General features: G+C 41.8%; 1 protein-coding gene across 12 annotated transcripts in view; it reads right to left on the bottom strand.

The window, feature by feature from the left end:
- CILK1 (ciliogenesis associated kinase 1) overlaps nucleotides 1-18,103 on the bottom strand; it is a 208,325-nt gene that overhangs the window by 92,054 nt on the left and 98,168 nt on the right. For all 12 annotated transcript variants that reach the window (XR_004538821.1, XR_004538822.1, XM_033938283.1 and 9 more), the window contains one exon: nucleotides 2,057-2,368. Coding sequence is in view for 10 of the 12 variants with exons in the window: in XM_033938283.1 (XP_033794174.1) it covers nucleotides 2,057-2,368 (312 nt within the window). In the remaining 2 variants the exon portion in view is untranslated. The remainder of the gene's footprint in view (nucleotides 1-2,056; nucleotides 2,369-18,103) is intronic.

Genomic DNA, 18,103 nt, shown 5'->3' with positions numbered 1-18,103 from the left:
GCATTGTCTTGAAAAAAAAGAGAACTCCTTTATGCAGCTTACCTCTCCTTTTTTCTTTCAATACTTCCTTGAATCGGCACAGCAAGTTACAGCAGTATTCTGCATTAACTGTTGGCCCCTTGGATGACAGTCAGTCAATATAACACCTTCCTAATCCCAAAGCACTGTGGCCACAACCTTTCCTGCTGGCTTTTGACCCTGGGTAATTCATGTAATCCTCCACTGCCTCAGGTACATTACACAGACCGTGAGCCCAACGGGATAGAAAGGTAAAATACTTGAAGTGCTTGTATATAAACCACTTTGAATATGGTTGTAAAACTACATAACATAAGAACATAAGCAATGCCTCCGCTGGGTCAGACCTGAGGTCCATCGTGCCCAGTAGTCCACTCACGTGGCGGCCCAACAGGTCCAGGACCTGTGCAGTAATCCTCTATCTATACCCCTCTATCCCTTTTTCCAGCAGGAAATTATCCAATCCTTTCTTAAACCCCAGTACCGTTCTCTGCCCTATTATATCCTCTGGAAGCGCATTCCAGGTGTCTACCACGCGTTGGGTAAAGAAGAACTTTCTGGCATTTATTTTGAATCTGTCCCCTTTCAACTTTTCTGAGTGCCCTCTTGTTCTTTTATTTTTAAAGGCAGTATATAAGTCCTAATCCCTTTCTCTTCTGGGTCTTGAATTTCTTTGGCTGTGGAGAACCTGAGTACTGTCATTACATGGACTGTTTTGACTCAGGATCATAGTAGTGTAACCATGTTTCATCAAAAGTTAACTAGTTGCTCCAAAAAGCTGGCACCAGCTTGCTGAAAACACTGCAAAATCAATTTGGAAGTGACCCCTCGACGTCATTTCTCATCAGCACTCAACTCCAATACCCAAAACTCAGGATGCAGACCTATCCATACCATCCAACTACAGACCAATCGCTGGAATCCCAAAATTGATCAAATTGCTTGAAACCCTTGTTTGTAAAAAAAAACAACACAATACTAATTCATCCGACACAATACTGATTCAGGGCCCAACACAGTACAGAACTCTTGCTTCTCACATTAATAACCAACATCAAGCAAACGCTCAGCAGAGAGAATCAAGCTATCCTCCTACAATTTGACATCTCAGCAGCCTTTGATTCAGTTGATCATAAATCTTCTGTTAACAAAACTCAGTAAAATCGAACTTGGAGAACCAGTGCTAGACTGGTTTAAGTCCTTCCTAACTAACAGAAAATACATTGTGTAGAAAGACAACACTTTCTCCCAAAGTTGGAGGTCATTCTGTGGAGCTGCTCAGGGCTCCCCCTCTTTTCCCAGTTCTGTTCAACTTATTCATGAGCTCTCACGGAGAAACCACGTTCTCAAATGAAGAACAATTGCTAACCTATGCAGACGATATCCTTCTTCTTATTCAAACAGACTCAACCATCCAAAATCAGAGAAAAGCTTTGGGGTCAACCACGGGCCGCATGTAAGAGCTGCTGCCCATGGCTTTGCGAAGAGAAACGAGTGCAGCTAGAAGGCAACAGGAGGAAGGAGCTAACCAGAACACACCCGCAGGAGGGAGGGAGGGACATGAACTTAGAACACAGAACAGAGGGAGGGAGAGGGGCGTACTGGGATACGGAAGGACAAGACAGACCCTCGTTTGTAACTACGAGTCTGACGTTAAGTCGGATGTTCGTAATCCAAGAACTTCCTGTACCTGCTTGCCCTCTGAGAAGTTATACCTGCTTAGAGCAGACTAATTCTCCACATCTGCCTAGTTGGCATACTTTCTGCTGTTTAGGCTAGTATTTTATAAAAAGACTATGAAATAACATCAAAGTAGGTGCAAACTCTTTAACCAGGCATTTTGTTATAACATTACTCTCCACAAGTACAACAAGCAGATCAAATTGAAAGGTTGTGATTAGCACATTCTGCGATAGTTCATGTGTATTTGCTGTATTTCCATATTGCATTTCCATAGTACGACACTATGGAATAATTACACTAATACATACCAACCCTTCAATAAAGAACAAAGAAATTCTAGAAAGCAATCACACACCTGCTGAGGAGCCTTCGCAATCAGTGTGGGGAAAACCAGTTCACTGGCCTTTTCCTTCTCCTGACCAGCATGATTCACAACAGAAGAATTGACTTGGATGGGATATGTCATGGACTGTAGTGCTTGATTTTGCTGGAATTGCCTGGAGGAAAGTCGGCCATGATGTTTAGGTGGAGGCTGAGTGGGAGGCACAGGCTTATTAAGGATTGAAGCTGGTTTCTCAGAGAAATCTTTCAGCTGGTTTCCCAACTCCTGTACATGCTGGTGGTTGCCCAGAGCCTGGCCAATATGGAAATATGGATAGCGGAGGGCCTAGAAAACAATCAAAAGTAGCAATGGTTAATTAGCTAGTGCATCCAACTATTTTGTAGAAGCTCCCACCCGTCCCCTTCAGACTTGCATTCTAGTCAGACTGTTCTGGGCATTTATGTAGAGCTATACAAAATATCAAGACTTGACACTCTGGAATCCTAGAACATCTGTACATAGAAACATGATGGCAGATAAAGGCTGAATGACCCATCCACAATATGCACTCTCTCCTCCTCTCCCTCAGAGATCCCACCTGCCTGTTCCATGCTATCTTGAATCCAGATACAGTCAACCGAGTACCCCCAACTGCCCAAGCTCTACCCCAGACCTGCCCTATTACTAACTGCAATGCAATTTCTTCCATTCATTTTTCAAAAAGACATAGAGGAACATGAAAACCTCAGAGGAACAGTCCCAAGTGCAATATGACCTTGAGATAAAACTGATTGCTTACAAAATGCTGAATTACGATTCTGAGACCCAGGTATTTTATAACTTACTAAGCCTTATTAATTACTTTTAAAAGGTTGTAACAATTGATCTGGATGGTCAAACCTTTGTATCTGCTAAACACACATTTTTCAATCTGATAAAATCAGCAAATATATAGCAATTATGCATTAAAAGTTACAGAAAGATGGAGAGAGTGATTGATGCGTGGAATGAGCTCCCAAAGGAGGTGATGGAGAGGAAAATGGTGACAGAGTTCAAACAAGCGTGGGATGAACACAGAGGATCTCTAAATCAGAAAATAATGGGTATATATTGAAGGAACTAAGGCCAGTACTGAGCAGACTTCCATGGTCTGTGTCCCTTATATGGACATTCAGTTGAGGATGAGCTGGGGAGGGCTTCGATATCTGGGATGGTTAAGATGGGGTGGAGAGAGCTTTGACGGAGACTCCAGTAGATAGAATCTAAGCATACTACCGGGCAGGGCTCTGGGTTTCTGGCCCAGAAATATCTAAGAAAAAGGACCATTTAAATTAAATGATTAATTTATGGAGCATGCATGGTTGGGCAGACTGGATGGACCATTTGGGTCATTATCTGTCATCATTTACTATGTTACTATGGTCGTCCATCAACATCAAATTAACAGGAAGGATGCTTTGATTAGAGAAGACCAATGGATAACGGTGTCTCTATTGGCTGCAGATTTTGATTATCAGCATAATGTTCCAGAGATGGTATGAAGAAGATCTAAGTATTCTGGGGAGAATTATCATCAGCGACAAGACACAGATGCATCACTATGACCCGGAGAGCAAAAGACAAAGAATGGAGTGAAGACACCCGTCTTCTCCAGCGAAGAAGAAATTCAAACATCAACTCTTCTTCAAGAAAATCATGTTAACCTTCTTTTGGGACATAAAGGGGCCTATTTTGGCACATTTCCAAGCGCACAAGCAAACAGTGAAAATTATTATGCACTGCTGCGAAATGAACTTAAACCTGCAATTCACAGCAAAAGAGGAATGTTGTTCAAAACAGTCTTGCAGTATCTTGACAATGCACATCCTCATACAGCAGCAGCAGCAGCAGTGACAGAAGAACCAGTGCAACAACTTGGGTTCAAATATCTTCCACATCCTTCTTACAGCCTGGATCTGGTGTCAAGTGATTACACTGGTCAACATTCATTTTGGTACCTCAAACGTAAGACCTGTTTCTGGGTATATTTCACCTACTGATTCCAAAAATGGCTCTAGTTTTTGAGATACCCTTGCAGAACCTACACTCTGAACGGTGAGACCTTGGAGAGCATTTGGGAAGCTCTCCAGACACTAAACACCTCAGTATCAAGGACTTCAAGTGAAGTTTCAGCGTTAGTAAGTACAGTTGATATTCTGGGTAAGAAATTGGATGGGACAAAAGTAGAATTTTCTCAAGAATTGAAAAAGGTCTCGGACAAGACAGAGAAACTTGAAGACTAAATATCCGGCATGGTAAAGGAAAGAATTGCTCTTAATAGGAAGATTGAATATAAGATTGAATATAAGAATTCTGAATTTCCCTAAATCTCTGGTGATGACTCCCATTGAACTTTTGAAAAAATATCTGTCTGAAATTTTAAACTTTTCCTCTGATAATATTCCACCAGTAAATCGTATCTACTATTTGCCAAAGAAAAAAGAAATGGGATCTGAACCAGTGAATTTACACCTAAGTCCTACTAATACTCCTTTAAATGTTATGGGTTTACTGAAATCTACCATTAATGAAAATACTGAAAGAGCAACTTTTTTTAAAAAATTCTTTATTCATTTTTATAACTTACATCAAGTGCATCAAAAAGTAACCACATTTAAACTTAAATACATCACTTGAAATTCTACAATTCTTCATATTAAATGAAATTTATCCCTTTCCCTCCCCTTCCTTCAATATTTCATAACACATATACCATATAATAAAATCCCCCCTCCCTCCACCCATTCTTTCATTTGTATTAATCAGGGAAAATATTATCTATTCATTGCAATAATTTGTTAAGGGCCCCCACACATCTTGAAATTTATTAAAATTCCCTTTCTGAATAGCTAATGTTCTTTGCATTTTATAAATATGACACACTGAATTCCACCAAAAACTGTAGTTCAATCTATTCCAATTTTTCCAATTACATATTATTTGTTGTATGGCAACTCCTGTCAAAATTAGTAAAAGTTTATTATTTTTGGAAGATATTTGGCTCTTAGCCCTCATAGACATGCCAAATAATACTGTATCATACGATAATGCCACATGATTTGGCCACAAATTGATTTCCAAAAAGCCAAAATAAATGGACAGTAGAATAATAGGCGATCTAAAGTCCCTACTTCAAGATGACAATGCCAACATCTATTAGACTTAGAGCCATCTAATTTTTGTAAACGAACAGGGGTCCAGAATGCTCTATGCAACAGGAAAAACCATGTTTGTCTCATAGATGGAGACATTGTACATCTCATCCTCCAAGACTAAATTTGTGGCCATTGAGATGCAGTAATTTGAAGCTTAATCTCAATGCTCCAAATGTCTCTAAGACCAGTCTTTGGATTTTTTTGTATATATTGAAGTATATTAACCACCTAAATAATTAATTAAATTATATAAATAAATTCATTCAATAGATCTTTTCACACTACTGGAGTGATGTACAATAAGGCATCAAGTGCTGCACCACTACACCATCGCAGCTTTTAATGAAGATTCTCCACAGCACTTCCTGCATCACCACTGGGCTTTACCGAAGCATCGGATTTCACAGTTCCGAATCAGAACGATTCTCCAAGGCCTGTTTTGTTTCTCCTCCATCTCTAATCTTCCATTTCTCTGATGTCAGGTGATTCTTTGAATAATTTTTTTTTTTTTTTTTTTACTCAGGTGTAGAATCTTCATCTTTTTAAATGATAACTACTCCCATAGTTCCATGACAGTTAAAAATAAGTTGTAGCAACCATTTTAATATCAAATAAATTTCTGTATTTCTCAAAACTTTTCAGATCAAGGTAATAGAAAGTAAAAACCAAAAACATGTTTTCCATCACTATAATCAGCTTTAGCTCATAGGTGTTTCTTGAGATGACAGGAACTCCTTAAGTTTTTCTGGATCTACGAATTGATAAAATTTTTCTTTGTATGTAAATCTCATTAATGCTGGATAATATAATCCATATTTAGCTCCAATGTCCTTCAATGGTTGTCTTAATTGTAAAAATTGTTTTCTCAGTTGAACAGTCTCTTTAGCAAAATCTAGAACAAATAGTAACTTGGAATCTTTATATGTCAAGTTTTTTGTTTCTTTAGCAACTTTTAAAATTTCTAATACATGTTGAAATCTCAGTAATCTTACTATTACTGGTCTAGGTTTTCCTTGATTTTGAGATTTTCTTCCTGGGATCCTGTGTGCTCTATTTCAATTGGCATTTTCATTTTAATGGGAAGTATTTTCAGGAATACCTCTTCTAAAAAGGAAATCATATTTCTTCCTTCCGCTCCTTCCTTTAATCCAAGGATCCTAAAATTCTGTCTTCTTGATCTATTCTCAAGATCTATAATTTTTTTACCCATTTCCTTTAGGATCTTATGATCTTCCTTATGTTCATTTTGTACAAGTTCAACCTTTTCAATTCTATTTTCAATTTTGTCCATTCTGTTGTTTATCAAATCCAGTTTACTATTCATGATATTCATCTCCTTTCTCATCTCAATTAACGTTAGATTTATATTTCTGAGTTCTTCCATTATCTCTATTACATCCAAGGCATCCAAAGGCAAAGAACTCCACTGGGAGTCTATGGATCTTCTTTTAATCTTTTAGTTTTCCCTGTGGATTTTACAGGAGTCTCTTGTATCTTCTGTTTGTCAGATGCCAATAATAGGTGATTTTATAATAAAATAGATGAAAAATTATATCTCTGGGGTCCAATAAATTATGCTCAGAGGAGGGAGCTTAACAGCTAGCCAGCCATCCAACAGGTCTCCAAGTTCCGGAATCCCTGAAAGAGCAACCTTATTGGTTTCTTTTATGTTTGAACAGGACGTTAATGCTGTCTTCAAAATGTTCTTTAGAAATTCTCAGGTACCATTTTGCAGTAAAAAAAAGTCTGGATATTTCTAGATGTTACCAGACAAACTCAAGAACGAAGAAAATTATTTCTTGCCATGAGACCTAAAGTGGTTTCCTTGGGTGCCTCATTTTTGCTCTCCTATCCTTGTAAATGTATGATAAAATATCTAAGGATAAAATATGTATTCTTTTCCCCAGAACAACTAAGGGTATTTATTAATATGAAGAAATTGGTTACTGGGATTGCTTAGTGTTATTGAACAGTTTAATTTGAAATGTGGGATAACTGTTAAGCCATGCCTTAATCTTGTTTTCAAAGATAGAATAATTTCCTTTATTTTACGATTGTAGTTCTTCCCTTCCTCTCCTATTGTTTGAAGTTGGTCCATTTGTCTAATTAGGTGTTTTATTAAGACACTAAGGGGTTCATAATAATAAAAAAAAAACATCTAAAAAGTGTCCTAAATGGCTACTTGGATGATCAAAAAGCCTGATCGTCCAAGTACCCATAACCAAAGCTGATTTTTAGACGTATCTAAAACTAGCTTAGGCCTTTCCCCTGCCTCTAAACGCACAGAGAGAAAAGAGGCGTGCTTAGAGGAGGGGAAAGGGCGGGCGGTGGGCGGACCTACACCTAGGCGTGCAGCAGGTATAACCAAAACCTTAGGCAGGTTGTCTAGTCGGCATTTATACCTTTTTGACTTAGATGAAGTCAAACCAGGTCTAAGTGCCAAAAAAGGGGCCGCTGAGCTGATGGCCGCTGGCGCGATCAGTTCAGTGGCCCGGCAACCTAGCCACCATCCCACCGCAACCATCGTGGCAGGAGAGATGCCTCATCTCCCCTACCGCGATGTGATCACCCCTGTACCCGAATTGCCGCGACCCGCGGCAGGAGAGATGCCCAATCTCTCCTGCCGTGGGTTCTGGCAGTTCGGGTAGAGGAGTGATTGCATCGTGACAGGGGAGATGGCCAATCTCTCCTGAAGCGATACATCATCCCCCTGACAATATCGGGGCAAGAGGGAGCCCAAGACCTCCTGCCCCGCGGCAGCCGCGGCACCCCCGACATTATCGGGGCAAGAGGTAGCCCAAGCCCTCTTGCCACGGCGATCGTGCCCCCCCCAAGCCCTCCTGGCCCTGGTGACTCCCCCCAACTCGATCTGGCCAGGAGGGAGCCCAAGCCCTTCTGGCCACGGCGACCCCTCCGACTCGATCTGGCCAGGAGGGCTTGGGCTCCCTCTTGCCCCGATGTCGTCGGGGGGTGCCGCGGGTGCCCGGGGCAGGGGGGCTTCGAACCACATGGTGACATTTTTTGATACTTCCTGTGCTCTTTCCAGTTCTCCTCAGTTTTGTCCTTTTTCCATTTCCTGAATGAATTTTTCTTATTGCCTATCACTTCCTTCACTACTTTAGTTATCCACGCCGGGTCTTTTGTTCGACTCTTTTTGCACCCCTTTCTGAATCTGGGGATATGCAGATTTTGCGCCTCGGTCACCGTGTCCTTGAAAAAAGACCAGGCATGTTCTACCGTCTGCCATTTCTTGGAAGTGTTCCTAAGTTTCTTCCTTACCATTTCCCTCATTGCTTCATAGTTTCCTTTCTTGAAGTTGAAAGTAGTCGCTATGGTTCTCTTTCCTTTCGGTATCCCTACCTCAACCTTGAACTTGATCATATTATGATCGCTGTTTCCCAACGGTCCCACTACTTTCACTTCCTTTGCAGGTTCCCTTAACCCATTTAGGATTAGATCCAGAGTGTCATATCCTCTCGTCGGTTCTCTAACAAGCTGCTCCATGAAGCAATCTTGTGTAGCCTCCAGGAATTCTGTCTCCCTAGCGCATTTTGAGCTTCCAAGACTCCAGTCTATCCCGGGATAGTTAAAGTCTCCCATAATAACCGTGTTACCGCTATTGCATTCTCGCTTTATCTCGGCTTCCATTTCTTCATCGATATCTCTGGTTTGCCAAGTAGACGATAGTAGAGGCCCATCTTTATTTCAGGCCCTTTCCTTTCCAGTATTTTAACCCATAGCGATTCCAGATTGTTGATTGTCTCTGCTGTGTCCACTCTTGTCGATTGTATGCTTTCTTTTATGTATAGGGCTATTTCACCTCCTTTCTGTCCTGACCTGTCCTGGCGATAGAGCTTGTACCCTGGCAGTGCTGTATCCCATTTGTTTTCTTCATTCCACCATGTTTCAGAGACTGCAATGATGTCTATGTCCTCTGCATTGGCCATGGCTTCTAATTCCCCCATTTTGTTTCTTAGGCTCCTTGCATTGGTATTCACTTCCCCCTCCCCATTCGCGGTTTCTCTATTTGCGGTTTCAGATAATCACGATTTTTTCTGGGGAGGGGAAAAATAAAAAAAACAGTCTAAACTTTTAAAAACTCCATATTTTTTCCTTCCCTGCCTTCCCTGGTGGTCTAGAGGGCTTTCGGGGCAGGAGCGATCTTTCTACGCTCCTGCCCCATGCAGATCGCCATGAGGAAATGGCTGCTGGGAGTTCCCGTAGTCTCTCAAGACTACGTCGGGAACTCCCTACAGTCATTTCCTCATGGCGATCTGCACGGGGCAGGAGCGTAGGAAGATCGCTCCTGCCCCGAAAGCCCTCTAGACCACCAGGTAAGGCCGGGAAGGCAGCAGGGAGGTGGGGGTGGGTCAGAGCCAGATAATTGCAATTTTTCACCATTCGCGGTCTGGCTCTGCCCGTATCCCCCGCGAATGACTAGGGAGAAGTGTATATGCAATTTAGATCCTGGTATTTTCTTATCTTCATTTCCTTTCCCTGTGCTTCGATCTTTAGTTTCTTCTCCTGTGCTATAACCCTTCTAACCTTCTAACCTCCTCTTCTGGGTTAGTCAACTCCTGTAATTTGCCCGTTGTTTCTTCACAGCCTTTTTCCCCCTTAGTATCTTCACGGGATACCTTCTTCCGAATCGGCGACGCTTTGTCGACTGTCAGCTTTCCCCTTCTTAGTTTAAAGCCTTCCGAGAGTAGGATCTGCCAGGACAATCCCGCATAAGATTCCAACAATAGTCTGCCATCAAGCATGCATCCCATCTTCCTTGGTATCTGGCTTCTATTGTTTTTATGCCTTGGTGAAATCTTTAACTTTGCTCTTCACTTAAGTCAACAAGGTTCTCTGGAAAGTAATCCAAGTGACTGTGCAGACAATGGATTTTAACACTCATATTACAGCCAAGCCTGTTCACGTTTCAAATTTATTAAAATTTGATATACCACTTACATATTATCTAAGCGGTGTAAATAATTAAAAAGGCTAAAATATAAACTAGAATGGGGTGACACAAAAACAGGACACAAGCGAAATTGAGGAGAGGTGAGAGTGGAAATACATAAGAACATAACATAAGAACTGCCATCTCCGGATCAGACCCATGGTCCATCGAGTCCGGCGATCCGCACACGCGGAGGCCCAGTCAGGTATACACCTGATGTAGTTTTAGTCACCCATATCCCTCTATGCCTCTCATAAGGAGATGTGCATCTAATTTGCCTTTGAATCCCAGCACAGTGGATTCTTTAATAACCTCCTTTGGGAGAGCATTCCAGGCGTCTACCACTCGCTGCGTAAAACAGAACTTCCTGACATTTGTCCTGGACTTGTCCCCCCTTAGCTTCAAACCATGTCCTCTTGTCCGTGTCGCGTTGGACAATGTAAATAATTTATTTTCCTGCTCTATTTTATCGATGCCTTTCAGCATTTTGAACGTCTCGATCATGTCCCCTCGCAGCCTTCTCTTCTCAAGGGAGAACAGTCCCAGTTTCTTGAGTCGTTCCTCATATTCCAAGTTCTCCATACCTCTTATTAACTTCGTTGCTCGTCTCTGCACCCTCTCCAACAGTTTTATATCCTTCTTTAGGTTGGGAGACCAATGTTGGACACAGTATTCCAAGTGTGGTCTGACCATTGCTCTATAAAGCGGTATTATGACTTTCTCCGATCTACTCGTGATTCCTTTCTTTATCATGCCTAACATTCTGTTTGCTTTCTTTGCCGCTGCCGCGCATTGTGCCGACAGCTTCAGAGTCCTATCTATCAGTACACCCAGGTCCTTTTCTTGTTCGATCTTACCCAGAGTTGCGCCTGACATTCTATACTCGTATTCCTTATTCTTACTACCTAAATGCATTACTTTGCATTTCTCCACGTTGAACTTCATCTGCCATTGATCTGCCCATTTCTCTAACTGATACAAGTTGCTCTGGAGTTCCTCGCTATCCTCCTGCGATCTGATTGCCCGGCATAGCTTTGTGTCGTCTGCAAACTTAATGATCTCACTGGATATTCCGTCTTCCAGGTCATTGATATAAATATTAAATAGGATCGGCCCAAGTACTGAGTCCTAGGGCACACCACTAGTCACTTTCTCCCAGTCTGAGAACTTTCCATTTATGCCCACTCTCTGCTTTCTGTTTTCCAACCATTTGCCTATCCACCTTTGTATATCTCCCTCTATTCCATGGCTTTGTAGTTTCCTGAGAAGCCTTTCATGTGGAACTTTGTCGAATGCTTTTTGGAAGTCCAAATATATTATGTCCACCGGCATTCCACTATCAATTTGCTTGTTCACGGTCTCGAAAAATTGAAGTAAATTCGTTAAACATGATTTCCCTTTCCTGAACCCATGTTGACTGGGTGTATCTAGGTGCCGGACTATGCTATCCTTGATCAGTGCTTCAACCATCTTTCCAGGGACAGACGTAAGACTCACAGGTCTGTAGTTGCCCGGTTCCCCTCTCGATCCTTTTTTGAAAATTGGCGTGACATTCGCTATCTTCCAGTCCTCTGGTATCTGTCCAGTTCTGATTGTCAGATTGGCAAGTTTCTGCAATAGCTCTCCGATTTCAACCTTCAATTCCTTTAAAACTCTCGGGTGAATTCCATCCGGTCCAGGGGATTTGTCACTTTTAAGTTTGTCAATCTGGTAGTATATCTGGTCCAACTCCACTTCAACTGTGGTGAGGCTGTCTTCTATTACTCCACTAAACACTTTCACTGCTTCTGGTATTTTAGCGGTATCCTCCTCCGTAAAGACGGATGCAAAGAAGGAATTTAGTTTGTCAGCAATTTGTTTATCTTCCTTGATGTACCCTTTTCTTCCCTGGTCATCCAGGGGTCCCACCGCCTCTTTTGCGGGTTTTTTCACTTTCACGTATCTAAAGAAGGGTTTGAAGTTTTTGGCTTCTTGCGCTATTTTTTCCTCATAGTCCTTTTTGGCATCCCTCACCGCCTTGTGACATTTCTTTTGATCATCTTTATGTATTTTCCATGCTTCGGTTGTTTTCATGTGTTTCCATTTTTTGAAAGAGTCCTTCTTTTCTTTTATGGCTACCCTCACCAGGCCGGTAATTTCTGATAGGAAAGAAAAACATTTAAGGGGAGATACGAAAGGAGGGTTTATAGGCCTGCCTGGAAGGTAATATTTATGGCGTTGTTAACAATCGAAGGCATCCTTGAAAAGAAATGTTTTTAGGTTTGATTTAAATTTAAAAAGGAAGAAGTCTTCGTGGTGATGGGATGGCATATTGTTCCATAATATTGGAGCAGCGACACTGAAAACTGATTTCCTAGTCGAATCAAACTATGTGACGGGTTGAAGGGATTTCTAATAAAGTTTTGGTTACTGGAGCGCAGGGATCAAGATGGAGTATATAGAGTAAGATATCTATTGATGAATCATAGTAACATAGTAGATGACGGCAGATAAAGACCCGAATGGTCCATCCAGTCTGCCCAACCTGATTCAATTTAAATTTTTAAATTTTTTCTTCTTAGCTATTTCTGGGCAAGAATCCAAAGCTTTACCCGGTACTGTGCTTGGGTTCCAACTGCCGAAATCTCTGTTAAGACTTACTCCAGCCCATCTATACCCTCCCAGCCTTTGAAGCCCTCCCCAGCTCATCCTCCACCAAACGGCCATATACAGACACAGACCATGCAAGTCTGCCCAGTACTGGCCTTAGTTCAATATTTAATATTATTTTCTGATTCTAAATCCTCTGTGTTCATCCCACGCTTCTTTGAACTCAGTCACAGTTTTACTCTCCACCACCTCTCTCGGGAGCACATTCCAGGTATCCACTACCCTCTCCGTAAAGTAGAATTTCCTAACATTGCCCCTGAATCTACCACCCCTCAACCTCAAATTATGTCCTCTGGTTTTACCATTTTCCTTTCTCTGGAAAAGATTTTGTTCTACGTTAATACCCAAGTATTTGAACATCTAAATCATATCTCCCCTTTTATTTATTTATTTATTTTATTTATTTATTTATTTATTTATTTAGATTTATATCCCGTCCTCCCAGTAGCTCAGAACGGTCTACAAGTAAACATACACAATGGAAGTAATTAGACAAATAAGATGTACAATAGGTTTAAATGCTTGGACATACAAGACTGTGCAGTATTTCTCAGAGTACAAACAATTTCTCAGAGTACAGACAATTTATCAGAGTACAGACTAAGAGAGGACTATACTGAAATTTAGGGAGAAGTTAAACAGGGGAGAGAAGAGAGAGGTGGGGTTTAAGGGGGGGTGTAGACTGAGGGAGACCTTTAGTTGAAGAGGAGGGTCTTTTACGGAATGTCAATAAAGAGTTCTGTTGCCTGAGTTGAGAGGGGAGTTGATTCCAGAGATGTGGAATGAAGTGGCTGTAGGATCGTTTGCGGGCAGTTTCTGAGAGGAAGGACCTTCCAGGGGGAATGCATAGGCGTATTTCCGATTTTGAGCGGAGGGTGCGAGTGGGGGTGTAGATGGGAAGCTTGGATTTTATGTAGGAGGGGGTGGTGGCATAAATTCTCTTGTGGACTACTGCTAGGGCCTTGAAAGCACAGCGCTGGCTAATTGGGAGCCAGTGTTCAGCGCGGAGTGCTGGGGAGACGGGATCATGGTAGTTGAGGTTGTGTAGGAGGCAGATAGCTGCATTTTGGACACGTTGGAGGCGTCTTGAGATTATTTTTGGTTAGTCCATTAAATAGGGAGTTACAGTAATCCATTCTGGAGAGGACATAAGCGTAGAGGAGTTGGGCGAGGTCAGGTGTGGAGATGTAGGGTTTGATCCTTTTCAGTTGGCGGAGGTAGTAGAAGGAGGTGGAGATTACTTGGGATATGTGGGCAGATAGGGATAGGTGTCCATCTAAGGTTACTCCTAAGCTGCGTACCTGATCTGTTGCTGTTAGTAGAGTGGAGTCCCATGCTAGGGTAGGACGTGTGAATTTGGTGCTTTTTTTCCTGATCCATAAGAGTTCTGTTTTAGAGGCGTTTAGTTGAAGTTTGTTGTTTGACATCCAAGTTTTCATATCAGAGAGGTAATGTTGGAGGTTAGTAATTTGGGACGATCGGTTCTCGCCTAGTGGGAGGAGCAGCTGGATGTCATCTGCATAAGAGTGGATTTTAATGCAATATTTCTGCGCTATATCAATGACAGGCCTGTCTCTCCTTTCCTCTAGGGTATACATATTCAGGGCTTCCAATCTCTCCTCATATGTCTTCAGGCGCAAGCCTCCTATCATTTTCGTCACCCTCCTCTGGACCGCCTCAAGCCTTCTTACGTCCTTCGCCAGATACGGTCTCCAAAACTGAACACAATACTCCAAGTGGGGCCTTACCAATGACCTGTACAGGGGTATCAACACCTTCTTCCTTCTACTGACTAAGCCTCTCTTTATACAGCCCAGCATCCTTCTGGAAGCAGCCACTGCCTTGTCACACTGTTTTTTTGCCTTTAGATCTTTGGACACTATCACCCCAAGGTCCCTCTCCCCGTCCGTGCATATCAGCTTCTCTCCTCCCAGCATGTACGGTTCTTTCCCAGGGTTTGTCTCATTTTAGTTTTAAATGTTAGAAGTAGAACTTTGAAAGTCAGGTGATATGATATGAGTAACCAGTGTGCCTTAAGTAAGAGAGGGGTAATATGATCACATTTTTTTGAAGAGAAGTTTGACGGCGGTGTTCTGGATTATTTGAAGTCTTCTGAACTCTTTTTGGGTAATGCCCTGATATAGGGCATTGCAGTAATCCAGTTGCCAAATGACTAGTGAATTTCAAAAAGATTGGAGATAGAATGAATCATGCGAAGTCTATAGAAGCATTTTTGGACGATCATACTGATTTGAAGATGATACGTTAAATTGCTGTCGAGTGTCACACCTAGTATCCTGATAGCGGTTACAGTCTCAAGTGCTTTAGAGTTCAGACAGATAGGGGATGCGAGACTTTCAGACTTGTTGCAGTCACAGTCTCAAGTGCTTTAGAGTTCAGACAGATAGGGGATGCGAGACTTTCAGACTTGTTGCAAGAGAATATCGTGTTTCCCCCAAAATAAGACCTACCCCGAAAATAAACCCTAGCATGATTTTCGGGGTAGGTCTTAATATAAGCCCCACCCCCGAAAATAAGCCCTAGTCACTGGCAGCAGCAGTGCTCTCCCACCCCCCCGATCTATCTCTCCCTCCCATCCGAACTGCGAGACTAAATGTACCTTCTAACAAACCGGAAGCGTCAGCAGCAATATAGACAGGCTCCTTCGTGGCCTGGTCCGTTCCTCTGCCGCATCACTGATGACATCAGCAGCAATGCGGCAGAGGAACAGCCCAGGCCACGAAGGAGCCTATCTACATTGCTGCCGACGCTGCCAGTTTGTTACAAGGTACATTTAGACTCGTGGTTTGGATGGGAGGGAAAGATGGGTCGGCGGAGGGGATAGAAACATGCTTCAAGGGGGGATGGGAGGAAGGGAGGGATAGAAGCTGCAGGGGTTCTGCTGCACAAGGGATGGGAGGGAGGGATAGAAGCTGCAAGGGTTCTGCTGCACAAGGAATGGAAGGGAGGGATAGAAAGATACTGCACAAGGGGATGGGTGAGAAGGGAGTAAAGATGCTGCACATGTGGGGGAGAAAAAGGAAATAGGAAGAATTGGGGTGGAGGAGAGGAAGGGAGAGATGATCATTGTACATGAAAAAAATAGACATCCCCAAAATAAGACCTAATACCTTTTTTGTGCCCCAAATTAATATAAGACAGTGTCTTATTTTTGGGAAAACACAGTAGCATCACTTTTGATTTGTGGATGTTTAGGGACATCATGTTTTCGTTTTGCATATTCTCTACTATTTGTGTATATTTGTCTGCCTTCTTGTTGCTAAGAAAGTTTTTCACATCAAGAACAAATGAAGACCAGGCATACGATTCAATTTCATTCACTGATGCTATGAACTGTGGGTCATTTATAAATTGTCTGATCTATGGACCATCGAAAATTCTTGCCTTCAGTTTTTTCTATGGTAAGTCCAGATAACATAAGTGCTATGTATTCAATGCACAAACCGTCTTTATTCAAAGCCTTTACAGGCCTAGCTTCATTAGGCATAGCTTTACATGTAATGGTGACAGTATGATTCTCTCTCATGCTACCAAAGGTTCATTCTGTCCTCCAACCACCATATATTCCCTCGGAGGCCAATCTTATGACATCCCAATTCTGTAGAAGAGATCTTTTAAATAGCGGTAAAAAAATTAATAAATTCAACCATAATTAAGAAACTAGAGCTGATGTAGTCTATCCAATGCAATTTTCTGAATCAGTGCCCCAAATAACCTCAGAACAGGTAAAAAAAAAAAAACGCCAAGACACCAAGAAAAACATTTTTTTTCTTGTTGGCCTGTGTTATCACATCTTCGGTCTACTGAAGGAGATGCTGAGACGTAACAGATTCACCTCCGACGATGAAGGAAACAGTGCTCATCTGGTTTTGGGAGCAGCCGAAAAACTACTTTGCAGGAATGCAGAAGCTAGTTGAAGGATACAACAAATGTGTTGTCTTACATAGAGCCTATGTGGAAAAGTAATATGTTCAATTGCTCACAGTTACTTCTATTAAAGCCATTGATTTAATTACCCTCATATAAATACAGAATTTTCTATTTGGGAGCTAGCTGAATGTTACTTCATTGTTAAAGTAAGAAACTAGATACATGGAAAGACATTGTTATAAGCTGCTTAAGTAGTAACAAGAGTTGAAAATGATCAAGTTTAACACTCTTTTTTGGTTGAATATTTTTATTGAAGCAGAAGCACTGTATACAAACAGCAGGAAGTACCATTGAAACATAACAAATAGGATATCAGCACCTCAAACAACATCGAATACAAGAATAAGAACATTAGAATATGAGCACAGAGCATGGTAGCTGAAACGTCGGTTTTTACCTGGCAAGATACAGTGAGATCCGGAAACCTGCTAGAAGCACAATGCTAGTTACGGAAACCCTGAGAGAACATGTAACCCAGCTCCATGGGGAGAACATCTCTAAACCTACCAGAGACTTTGCCATTCTATGGATAAAGATACCAACTGACTTTCACAACAAAAATCAAATTTCTGACCAACTGACTTTCCCACCAAAATTTAAATTGGTGGACTGCCCTTTTCCCAATCAGATCAGTGAACCCACTATTTACAAAGTCAAACTGCTGACTCACAGTGTACCCTGAAGAAAGCCACAGATAGTAACTGAAACGTCGGTTTCTACCTGACAAGATGCAGCATGTATCTTCTACAATTGCCCCAACATACATAAGCAGACTGAAAACCCACCTTTTTGACATAACCTTCAATCCATAACCTTACTCCCCACTCCCCACCAACCTATCCAGCAGATTAACTATTCCCATCCTGTTTGACTACCTTGTCTGTTATAGATTATAAGCTCCTTCAAGCAGGGACTGTCTTCTTTGTGACTTTGTACAGCGCTGTATACATCTGGGAGTGCTATAGAAACAATTAATTAATAGTACTAGTAAACAGGCATATGCAGAGGGATTGGAAATAATTCCATCAGCTATGCTCTGCATGCTTGTTAAAAGCAGAAAAGAAAGCAGAACAGCAATTTTAACATGAGAAAAGGAAACATTGCTGTTTTACACAGAATGTCAAGTACAAATAAATCAAAGTTAGCACCATAATTGATGGTATAAAGAGTAAGAATCTACCACCATAAGAACATAAGAATAGCCTTACTGGGTCAGACCAATGGTCCATCAAGCCCAGTAGCCCGTTCCTATGATGGCCAATCCAGGTCACCAGTACCTGGCCAAAACCCAAGGTGTAGCAATATTCCATGCTACCGATTTACGGCAAGCAGTGG

This window comes from Geotrypetes seraphini, chromosome 3 (genome assembly GCF_902459505.1).
Source record: "Geotrypetes seraphini chromosome 3, aGeoSer1.1, whole genome shotgun sequence".
Lineage (NCBI taxonomy): Eukaryota > Metazoa > Chordata > Amphibia > Gymnophiona > Dermophiidae > Geotrypetes > Geotrypetes seraphini.
The sequence above is the reverse complement of the archived record's forward strand: the minus strand, read 5'-3'. Positions and strand labels throughout refer to the sequence as shown.